We start from the raw sequence: 12,314 nt of genomic DNA, 5'->3' as shown, positions 1-12,314 counted from the left end.
TGAGCTTCTACGATGAGGTTGAAAATATACGGGGGCACAAAGAAGAACTTGAGCTACTCTCCGAAGTCCGAGAATAAGCCCAAATTAAAGAAGCATCATTGAAACAAAGGATGACAAACTGATATAACAAAAAGGTCATTCGAAGAAGCTTCACCCCAGACGATTTGGTCTTGATCAGAAACGACATACGAGTCAACAAGTCTGAGGAAGGAAAGCTTGCCGCCAATTGGAAAGGACCATACAAAATTAAAGAGGTCTTAGGAAAAGGCTACTATAAAGTGACCGACTTAAACGGCACCGAGCTACCTAAGTCGTGGCATGCTTGTAACATGAAAAGGTACTATAGTTAAAAGCGAACTCCACTCCGTGATGTACTCTTTTCCCAACTTCATGGTTTTTTCCCAAAGAAAGGGTTTTCCTGAAGAAGGGTTTTTAACGAGGCATCAAAGTGGGGACTAGGGGGCAACAAAATTGTCAAAACCCTTAGTAGCAAAAAAGTACCTTTACAAATAAATAAAGATCTTTTTCCATATCTCTTTACAAATTCCTTTTCATGTTTTCACTCTCTCTACAAAACGCACCGACTTAAGCTCAACAAAACGTGAAAATTCCATGAACCGACCTAGATGGTCGTCATGATAAAACGACAAGGTACAAGTCGGTGTAAAGAGGTTATAAAAGCAGATCATGTAATAACTCGGAGGCTAGCCGACTTATGAGTAGGAGAACCCGAGAAGAAATGAAATGTGTCGCAAAAATAACCTAAGTTACGGAAACTCAATAAAGAAGAATTGAGTACGAGGAATATCAAAAAGAGATAAGAAAATCCATCGAAAAACCAAAGGCAGAAACTGTCCCCAAGTCTTAAGAAAAGTTCAGGATAACTTAGACAAAGGACAGCCGGCCAAGGTAAAAGATTTTCCAAAAAACAAAAGGTTTTTCAACAAAAAAAAAAATCAAAATAAGGTTTCCTCAAAACCTAAAGAGAAAGCATGTAGGCCAACGTAAATATAACCTAGAATCCTTATCCAAAAAAGAGTATTTTTAATTTTATTTTCGGCCGTAAAGGGCCAAGAAAATGTTAGAGTACCAACAACCACAACAAAAACAATAAATATGAAAATTGTTTAAAAAATGGGAGACCCACAGGCCGAGCCCCCATATAGCCATCACATAAATCAGTTGGAAGAAGGAAGGTCACCATAACCAAGAGGAAGATCATCGCCAGAGCCAGGAGGAGCAATCGGATCACCATCAGGATCAGGGGGAGAAGTCAGAGCAGCACCAACGGAGGACGGCGAAGGAGGATCGGAACCCTTCTCGGAAGCCTTCAAGGAACTCGGGGCATCTCCCGGTCGGGTAGGGGATTCTATTATCCTCTGACCCCGAGGCTTCAGCTCGAATTCGGACACAGGTCGGGGAGGGAAAACAATAGCCCCATCAACCACGACCTTATCAGGATTTAAAGGAGAGGGATCCAGGTCAGGAGCAATAACCCCGACCTGTTCCTTAAAGATCCTCTACGCCTCCTCAGCTTCTTCAGCGATAGAGTCCTCCAGCTCCACGTAGGCATCCCGAGCTCTCACCAAATCCTTTTTCACCTCCACAAGGTCCTGGAACAAGCTCAAATAGCTCTGCACCGCTTTCTCCCTTAGACCCTCTGTCATGGCACACCGGCCCATCAATTTCTTCTCCTCCTCCCGGAGACTATCCCTCTCCTCCTTCAACTCGGTGACCTCCTCCTTCAACCTCTTCTCAGCTTCTTGATATAAAAGAATCCTCCCCTCTAGCTCCTCAACCCTCAGGGATGAGCCCAAAGAACTGAGGGTAGTCTTCTCAAAAATATCCAGAAGCTTAGTGCACACCCCCGCCGCCCTAACACTCCCTTGAACCAAAAGATTAAGGTAGTTTCGAACGGAAGCATCATCCACACTTATACGAGTATGAGGATAGATGTAATTCCAAACAAACTGAGGTGCATCAGACTTAGCCTCACCTTCAAAAGAAGAGCTAGACCCTGAAGTCTTGCGCTTCTTCAGCTCTGGCTCAGGGGAAGATCGAGGAGGAGGGGAAGGAAGAGAAGAGGCGGAAGAGGATATGACAATAGGTCGGGAGGGGGTCCCCAGGTTGTGAGGAGGAGGATGAGGGGGAGGAGGAGGAGGGCCAGCAGCCATGACACCGCCAACCCTGGCGCAGAACCTCGCCTTGGCCTCTTGCACTCTCTGGTAAGATTCTTTGGAATTCTTCTTTGCCATCTCTGCAAGAACCATTAGATAATAAAGTCAGTAAACAAGTCGGAGATAAACAACTCGGATGATCACCCGACAAATAGGACGCTACCTAATTGGGCCTGAAAAAAGGTCGGAGACCCCTGGAAGAACTTTTTCGTATCCAGATAAGGGGCTCTCCCCCATACTTCTCGGAGGAACCCCACAATGGCCACCTCCACCTCGTCTAAATTGTCCAAGTTATATTTTTCACAAGGAAAGGCCTCCAGCCAGTACAAGGGAAAGTGGGGAGAAGAATTTTGGTCCAGAAAGAAAGGGTGGTGACCCTCAACAGATCGCACTTTAAAAAAGAATTTTTTGAAATCTTGAAAAGATTCGTCAAAAAGGGTGAAAACTCTTCGGCCTTGTATGGCCCGGAAAGACACCCATTGTTTTTTGTTATTTTGCCCACTAAAGGGCTTAGTCATGTGAAAGAGAAAAAAGAAAATCCTCAAAGAAGTCGAAAAATCTAGTGCATGGCTGATGAATTGATAAATTTTCAAAAAACCCCAAGAGTTGGGGTGAAGCTGGGTAGGGGCTATCCGACAATGAGATAAAACGACAATCTCAAAGTCGGAAAAAGGAAGAAGAACGCCCAAACGGGTGAAAAAACTCTCATACATAAAAATAAAATGAGGGTCTTCCTCAGAAGCTCTTCCAAAACAAACCCGGTCTTCCGGACCCGGGGCTATCAGTTCATATCTCGACTCATCCTCATCAGAAGCACAAATCCTATGGTGCGTACGAAGATCGGTAATATAGTCAGTATCCACAAGGGGTTCTTCCCCAAGAACAGTAACATCTACCCATTGAGTGAGGGATTCTATAGAAGACATCTTTTTCTAAAAAGAAAATGATCCCGAAACCTACAACGGGGCAAGAAAAAAGGATAAAAAACAGGGTTTCTAAAGGGCATGGGGTTAGATCCTTAACAAAACAGAATCACTAAGCCTACGGTCAACACTCCTCTCAAAATAAAAAACATGCAAATAAAAGCATTTGTAAAAGAGGATAAGAGAAAAAACTGACATTTACTTTCGAAGGATCAGAGGCAGTCGATCAAAGAGAAAAAGAAGCTTTCTTTCAGTGCAGAGCGCATAAGTAAGTTTTCAGAAACGAAATAAGGGAGGAAGAAGAAAAGTATTTATAAGCATGTTAGGGCATAAAGGTAAAACGACACAACCATTTAAGAGTTGCACCGTTACCAATGTAACCGCCCCCGCGCGTAAATGCTCAAACCTCTAAGAGACGCGACGTTTGATTAGACGCGACGGTTAAGGAAATTTAAATAATGTCGGCTCCTGAAAATCACGTCGGTTCTTCAACAAGTCGGCTACAACCCCGAGCTGTATACTCGAGCCCAACTCATAAAAGGGCTTGGACTCGAGTAGGGGCACTGTTCATACCCTAGCCCAACACTAAGGCTCAGGATCAAATAAGACAAAGAGGCCCAATCCGAAGATTGGCCTCCTCTCGCGACCGACTTCCACCGAAGAGGTCGGTTTCTACACAAACTCCACTAAAAGGAAGTCGGGAGTCAGATTAGCTGGCAGATAATACTTATTCAAATAAGTAACTGCCCTTAAAATCTCTCAACCTACTTCCAGGAGTCAAATCTTAACCTCCCTAAGATAAAGGGACGATTATCCTCCTTAAAAGGTGGAACCACTCCAACGGTGGTTATGGGTTCACCACTATAAGTACACTGACAACCCTTAGGTATCGCTAAGTTCCCATACTCTCTAAACCTGCTGAGATCCTTGCTAACTTACGCATCGGAGTGTCTTTGCAGGTACAACTCCCTTCTCCTTCCTTCGAGCACAAGTTGGACGGAGGCCTCACGCGCGGGATCAAGCTTGAAGGCCTTCTTTTTAAGATGATTGGGCCAACTGTGCGAGTCCAGTCCATCAACCTTCGGTTACCCAACGTAACAACTTATATTAAAAGCAACTTATAAATAACTTATTTTGGATTTGATTTTTTAGTCCTAAAAATACTTATTTTAAAAGAATAGTAATAAAAAAGTTTTATTATAAGAGTCACTTTTATTAACTTCTATGTAAGTACTTAAATAGTCTTTTAAAAAGTTATAAGTTGTGTTTTGAAAATTATATAAAATATTAATGCCATAACTTTTTATAAGTTAAAAGTTAGAAAAAAAATTACTTATAGAACTATCTATATTGGCCCTTAATGCAATTAACTATTCAAATTTACCATTTTATGAACGTATATTAAAAGTAGGTGTACCTGTTACTAAGAAATATAAATCAATTTAGTGGAGTTTGCATAAACATGATTCTAAGATTCAACATTACCTTTCAAATTCTAAAAGAGACAATTTCCATTGGTTGTGTCATTTGCAAGGATCGCTCTCAACATAGTTGCGTTGAACTTACCCAAGTCGGATTTTACACATGAAGAACCATATGTTACTTTGTCAATGATTAAATCTAAATTAGATTTGAGTGTGTTGATTCAAAATAACACATACATATCTTCTTCAACCACAATAAATATTGTATACTTCTAAAACATACGTTAGACTTTAACTCATTAATTATGCTGTATAAAAAATTTCGTTGTTATATCATTTTTTTCAATAATTAATCATTATGTTTGCAATAAATAATTCAAAAAAATTACTTAAATAGCTATCTACATTCGTTTTTCTTCCAAATTAACCTAGACCTTTATTAATTCGCTTTTTGAAATTGCAACAAGTGTTGGCAACTTCAGCCTCATGCATCATTCTCTATTAATATTTTAATTATTCGATTCCTATCTTTATGTCGAGTTTTAGAAACACTATATACTCGAACATATTTTTTCCTTTAATTGAAAAGTTTGTTTTAAACTATATAAACCAATAATGTGCCAATAGCCCACCACAGTCGAACATAAAAACAACAATACATATAACTGACATACTTAATCGTACAATGGAATTATCTTAAACAATTAATGTATATGATCATTCTCATTGGCAAACATCCTGACACAAAATAAAGGCCAACAATTGCTTTCCAATATGTTCATACAACATTTCTTTAAGTTGAACATATTTTTTCCCATGCACGGGTTACTACGCTAGTAAACACATTCAGCGTGATCAATCAACGTTAGTACTTGATAGTAGTCCACAGTAGGTAAAGAAGGCTGAACATTTGTTTTGGTTGGAATGCATGGCCATATGGATTTGTAAACCAAATTTTACAATTGCTTGAGGACAAAAAGCATAAGCTATCATCAATATACTACTGTACATCTTCAATCACCACTGCTATTGCAATCTGATTTTCTCTGTTTGGCAGTAAGTTGAGGCCTTAGCTGTATGGCATATACGTGAGTGAGAATCTAAGCCATGAGATCGAAACTATTAATTAATCAAGAAATTCCTTTGACATAAAATTATCAAAACACAGTTTAAACGTACCATTTCTATATACTTAAGCTGCTTTAGAACTTGATCTGTTTCGAGCTCCTGCAGCAAATCAATATGCAAAGCTCCAGAAATCAGAAATTGCTGCGGCAAAGAATGTAATATGAAGGGTTAGAATGTATTTCACCTGGGGTACGGCACAATCAGCATGATATGGATCCCAATGGATACCACAGAAGCACTCCCAATCATCAGCTTGAACTTCAAAAAGTGGAGCTCTGCCAACAAATGTTTTAGCTAGGTTAAGACGTTTCAAGCACAATTTCCTAGACTTATTCACACACTTATTTTAAGCTGATCCAAATTATCATACTATATCCTATGGTGACGATGATAATAATGAACAAGACTTTTATATTTCTTCCACTATTAGATGAAACTTGAGTTTTACAATGAAACAAAACCAAATAATCTGTTGCCAGTTTAGGCATGCAAATTTTAATGTTTTTCAGATAACAAAGGATGATGATGTCCCCATTGCCTACACAAACCCCAGGACCCAAGAAATAAATATGCATAAAGTTTAAATTACACCATTCTACAACAATTTTCTTTTCTTTTCTTTATAAAGAAAACTCTAGGTGAGACCGATAGAAAACTTGGATCTAAATGGCCACTCTAAACATTTGGCTTATTACAAAACATAAAAGCATCATTTGATCTTAGTAGTTGACCCTCCCAAAAGAACCTAATGAGAAACGCTTCGATGTTGTTGAGAAAGGAAAAAATTTGATAAGACTGTCCCACAAAATAACTGCATAGAAAATTTCTACATGAGACGTACCTGCGCCATTTTCCACACACAGTCCCATTGTCTCTATTTATAATCTCCTGACACTGAAGCCAATTTCCTATGGAACCAAGTCTAGTTGGATTTCTTCGATTCTCTTCCTGAAAATGTGAAATGCATTTCAATCACACAAGTTTGAATGAAGATCATAAAATAAATAAAGAAAACCCTTGCCTGCAGTGTTGAAAACTCCGAATGATTTATTTCCAACGGTTCAGGAAGTTCATCTTCATCACTACAAGAAACAATAAAATGATGTCGGTGACAATATAATAATAGAAAAATATGGCTAAAACAGACTTTAATGAACAATGATTATGGATAGAGACAAAGCAGACATGTCCATTGAAAATAAGAAAACCTCACAAAAAGAGTGCAAAAGAAAGTGAGGCACCTCAATTCCTGATGAAGAAACCAAATAACAAAACTAATCTTATGAAGGCAAACCATGCAACAACACATAACAATCCCTTTGTTTACCAAGTAGTGATGTACTACTCTGCATTGTTGCCTTGTTTTTCCCTACTTTTACTCATGGTCAAGTCTAGTTCTGTCATATTATTATATGTTGTAGTACAAAGCATAACAACAACACACACTGATAACTGAACTGGTTAAAATGGATAGGCAAAATAGAATTGGGTTTGGCCAAGCATGAAATAAAATAAAGTCAGTAAAATAAAGTCAGTAAAGTCCAAACTCAAGGCAATGTAAGAAACACTTAAGTAACAATCAATGGATCTCATGGAAACGCTTTAAGAACATTTGTGATTAAAACTTAAGATACCTTCCCTGAGGACCTAACCAACCAAGTACTTCAGCTTGAAAACCTTTACCAACCCGCACCTTGGTTGTATATGGCTCAGTTTCTCTCAGCATCAACAGTATGGGATTCAATTCTGCCTTAACAGAAGCAGTTCTACATTTACCCAGTTCATTGTGAATACCTGGTGATTTGATTATTGTCTCTCTGAGAATTTTGTGACTTTTTGTAAGACATGAATGGCAAAACCACTCATCGGTTGGTAATTTTTTAAAACGTGGGTTATAGCAAGTTGGATGATATGCATCTTCGCAATGATCACATAGAAGCATGTTCAATGAACTGTCCAACCTACCACATGTTTTGCACAATCTGGAACAGCAGATATTACCAGCAGTAACAACAGTTTCCAAAGAGGCAGCATTATCTGCAAAACAATCTCCTCTAAGACCATAGCTTCTTAGAATATTCATGCAAGAATCTTTTTCTCTCTTTGCTTCCCTTGTAACATCCAAAACTATTGCACTGGATGAGGAGCATTCACCAGGTTCATCAATTTCAGTTTCTACTGAATCTGAAACAAGTTCCATATTTGATTTTGAAGAAGAGCAACTATCATTTACACTGTCAATTCCTAAACTTTTCTGAATGTTATCTTTAACTACCCCATCCAACAGCACAGAAGAAACAACAAGATTTCTTATCATTTCAGAATGGTCTTTAACTTGGAAACTACCTGGCCGATCCTCAGCTGATGATAAACGCACAGAAGAACTTATGACTGACCGGCAATTGGAAAGAGGAGCATTTAACCCCTTACGTAGCTTTTTTCTCCTGTATACCATGTTAGGTGCAGTATTATCAGTCATGATACTAGCAGTTGATGGCTGACCTAAGCCACTTAGACAGTTCGAGTTGCAGGGATTATCAGCATTCCTTCTATCCTCTTTCGTTTGTTCAGCTTTTCCACACCAGTTAAGAGGGTAGTTGCTGCATTTCATGTATGCCTGCCAAGTTTGACCACTAGGCATCCGGTCACAAAGAATATCTTTTCCATCATCAGTTACATAACATGAACCAGCCTCAACTGAACTTAGAAGGGAACTTTGTATTAGCATTATCACCTGGATCAATTTCAAAACAAAATTGTTGTATAATGCTATAGAGGACCAAAGATAAACAACCCAAGAAATGGCAGTTCCATGTTTCGAACTCAAGGCTACTGCCCTGTTGGAAGCATGTCAGTCAACCTCATCCACTCAACACATTGAAGGCTACCTGATTTAAAAATCACAAAAAGACCATAAAGAAAAGATAGGAAACAAGTATAAAGAGGGCCAATACAATTGCACTCATAACTAACTAGAAACATCACTATCTTTAGACATAAAACAGAACTTATGATGACTCAAACCCAGCTAAGTTTCCGTTCCCCTAAATAACCAGTCATAGGTAGCATGCCAATAACTAATCTTCAGTTTGAACACTTAAATGAAATGAAGCCCTTAGTTTGATTTACATTAATCACCATATTTGAACTAGACCAACAAGTTTGAATCCTAGTTGTTGTTAAATATTTTATATTTTATTCAACCTGTTTCAGAAGAAATAATACTTGATTGTGGTCCATTCCTGTTGTTCCAAACTGCAACTAACAAAACCACATTCGTCTCTCTAATTCCAACCAGCTAAACACATAAATGTCAATCCTAAATACAGCTTAGGGCAGATTTCAAAATTTGGTAACCTTCAAATAACTTAGCCAACTAGATTCTCGTTGATGCAACAAGAAGATTCACAGAATATGCAACCGCCATAATTGATGTATATAGTATTTATAATACCATTTATATGCTATGGCCAAAAGTTTTTCAGTGGAGTGGAAGTGATAGAAATACGGAAATAGAAACAGGATAGACGGGAAGTTAATTTCCTTGTTTGGATATTTAAACACAAAAAAGCAGTGAACTCTCCTCCCCTTGTGAGGATGCAAAAGAATAAGGCACTGCCCTGCTTAAAGGGGCCTTTAAGGGAATTTCCCTTCCTTTAAAACCTATCAAAATAGGGTCTGCTGTCAATTTTCCCCGTCTCCCTCCACCACCTAACAAGATGATGGAAGAATTTATGGAGAGAACAACCTTTATAACATTATGCACAAATATTCCTCTCACGAAGACTTTTGGGACTGAATTAGACCCATTTAATTTTGAGATGGTATCATTATGTGCCATCCACATGTTTCCAACCTTGCAACCTTCACATTCAGATGTTTAGTTTGAGCAACCTTTAGGATCGACTTAGACACACTCAATTTAACATATTTTAATTGTAGCTACACTATAAATTGTCCTCCTTAAATACAACATGACCAAGCATTTAATTTGGCAAGGAACAAACTAAATCTGTCCTGCTTAAATACATAACAAAATGGAAGGAAGATAGTGAGTAGTTGAAAATTGCTTGGCCAGATAAGAGACTAACATTAGTAGTTGATGAAGTTTCCTTTCCCCGTAAAATGTAGTAACTTTTGGAAAATTAGCAACTTGAACTAGGTTATGTAAGTTATGATCCTTAGGGCAGGTCCATTTCGTAATATCACACAGAATAGGACCGCTGAGTTCATCGACTAATTTATAGCTTAACAAGCCAAATACAGAATACTATTACTCCAGAGATGAATGGATTCATATTTCATTAAAGCAAGTAATTACAATCCATGCCAATAAAAGCTTCCTCCAGGGCATGGAATAAATTTGTAACCTAATACCTCTTTACTCCGAGACCAATTATAAGAACAGGTGTTCTCTTACCGATAAAAGTATTCGAAAGCAGAAGTAAATCACAGTTTATTGAATTATGAAAAAGGGGATGAACTATGTAGTTATGGCTTACAAAGAAAGATTAATGTAGATGTAAGACAAAGCCCTATAGGTCTCAGAAGCATTAACATTCCAAAATTCTTCTTTACGGAGTAGCAAATTTAGAGCGATCCCAAGTATCAAGTCATTCAATAACCAATTTTAGAGTGATCCCAAGTATCAAGTCATTCAATAACCAAATTTAGGGCTTCAAGCAAATTTAATGGCCTGGGGATCTCCAAAGGGAAACAATCACAAGCAATTCAAACCGACAAGAAATGAAATCTATGGCCATAGAGAGCAGACAGCATTTTTCAAGAAAACAGAAACACTAAAACGTCAAAAAGTTATCCGAGAGATTAGAAGACAAGAGAAACGAAGCATTACCTAATCGGACCAAGATGAAGATAGGAACTAGGAAGAAATTGCTTGCTTTTATTAAGTTGAAGCTTTGAGACCTCGGAAAATAGACCTGTTATTATTTAGAACAAGAACAAACAACAAAAGAAATTAGACTTAAACTTTCGATTCCCTTCCTTTGCATCATCGCTTTGTATTATAGCATCAAACCTTACGTACTCACAAGTAATAACACTCCCCTCCGTTCCCCTTTCTTCCGCCTACAAAGCTAACGGCTTATTTGGATAAATTTATAGGAAAAGTTTTTTTTTTGAGTTATTTATTTTTTTAAAGATTTTATAAAAAGTAATATTTGAATATTTTATGCAAAAAATTTTTTGTTTATTAAGTATGTTTGAATATAATAATATAAAAATAAAAATTATTAAAAGATTTTTTTTATCAAAATAATAACGCTCAAATAAGTATTAAAAGTTTAAAATTGATTTTCAATTAGATGCACGAAAGCCTCACGATATTTAGTTATATATATATATGTTCTGTGAATGAATCACTGTGGTGGGTAAATCCAGAAATTCACCTTTCTCGCCATGTGCTTGATAAAATTTTAATAGTAAGAGTCAAAGCATTAAAAAAATAAAAAAATATTTTTTGATTTAAAAACAAATGTTTTCAACATAATAAATTAATAAAAATTATTTTATATTATTTTATCTAAACATAATTGTTAAATAAAAAGATACTTTTATATGAGATATCTAAATCGTGATTCTAAAAATCAGACCAAAATAGTCAATTTGACTAAGTTAACTGAAGACTGATCTCCTGTTTAATTCGGTTAAGCTCAGAAATTGCTTGACAAAAAATCAGTGTATAAATTGACCAAACCAACAGTTAATTGATGAACCAACAAAATTAGTTTGATTTTTTGGAGGATTTTTTATTCGGATCAGGTGCCTCAGAATGGCATCGTTTTGCATTTTTTATTAGCATTCTAAGTTTGGCAAGAAAAAGGGGAGAATGGGAGGAACATGACAACAAGAGAGAAGATGAATTACAAGGTTGTAAAGTTCCTTTTCCTCTCATTTATTTTCAGCACTTCAAATTGCATGATTTTCTTTACCTTCTCTGTATGCATGTGTGGTATGAATAAGCATAGCCTGAATTTTGATTTGCAACATGCTCTTGTGACATTATGACTACCAACTTGAGTTTTGTGAATTCAAAAGCAATAAAGTATCATGATCATAAACAAACAAGGAATTAAAGAAGAACTTAGCATGTGCATACAAGTAGTGGAAAGCTAGTATGATTAATTGTTGCTCAATTGCATTAGATTTTATTTAATTGAAGTTTTCATCTAGTACATTTTGTGAAATCTTTTGAAATTATGAAAACCTTGAAAAAGCAAATGCAATTAAAGGCAAGAAAAGAAAAAGGGGAAAGAATGAGAAAGCTGAAGGCTCTGAGTACCAATGACAACTTCATTATTAAGTACTTGTGGTGTTTATGTATCAAGCAAAAAGCTTGAAAATAAAACACTTAGAGCCAAGGTTAGGCTCAAACCATGAACATTAGAGTCAAGGTTAGGCTCAAAGTGCAAATGCACCCCCTCAAAACTCAAGGTTCTGAGCATCAATGATTAGAGAGTGAAGAGAAGAAACAAATGAGCTTAATGAATCCTCTAATTGAATGCTTGTGGTGCTTATGTATCAAGTGGTAATACTTGAAAACAAAGCATTTAGAGTCGTAGTTTTGTTATCAACTCATGGGGCAAAGCACCCAAAAGGAGAAGCTAATAAGAAAATCAAAAGCTTTCTTCAAGGAAGAAGTA

The 12,314-nt window shown here is 37.1% G+C and overlaps 1 protein-coding gene across 9 annotated transcripts; it reads right to left on the bottom strand.

The window, feature by feature from the left end:
- Positions 1-5,195: 5,195 nt before the first annotated feature.
- Positions 5,196-10,734, bottom strand: LOC107460295 (uncharacterized). 9 transcript variants are annotated; one of them, XM_052253001.1, is made up of 8 exons: positions 10,700-10,734; positions 10,508-10,592; positions 7,287-8,540; positions 6,668-6,734; positions 6,494-6,594; positions 5,837-5,927; positions 5,704-5,751; positions 5,196-5,597 (listed from the first exon to the last, which is right to left on the bottom strand). In XM_052253001.1, the coding sequence occupies exons 3-8, from the start codon at positions 8,378-8,380 to the stop codon at positions 5,538-5,540; spliced, it is 1,461 nt and encodes a 486-aa protein (XP_052108961.1). In that variant the 5' UTR covers positions 8,381-8,540; positions 10,508-10,592; positions 10,700-10,734; the 3' UTR covers positions 5,196-5,537. The 9 variants fall into 9 exon arrangements, with proteins under 9 accessions (XP_052108961.1, XP_052108962.1, XP_052108964.1 ...); XM_052253002.1 differs by having other exon boundaries at positions 10,704-10,734; XM_052253004.1 differs by having other exon boundaries at positions 7,287-8,536; positions 10,704-10,720.
- Positions 10,735-12,314: the final 1,580 nt, after the last annotated feature.

This window comes from Arachis duranensis, chromosome 8, assembly GCF_000817695.3.
Source record: "Arachis duranensis cultivar V14167 chromosome 8, aradu.V14167.gnm2.J7QH, whole genome shotgun sequence".
Classification (NCBI taxonomy): domain Eukaryota; kingdom Viridiplantae; phylum Streptophyta; class Magnoliopsida; order Fabales; family Fabaceae; genus Arachis; species Arachis duranensis.
The sequence above is the reverse complement of the archived record's forward strand: the minus strand, read 5'-3'. Positions and strand labels throughout refer to the sequence as shown.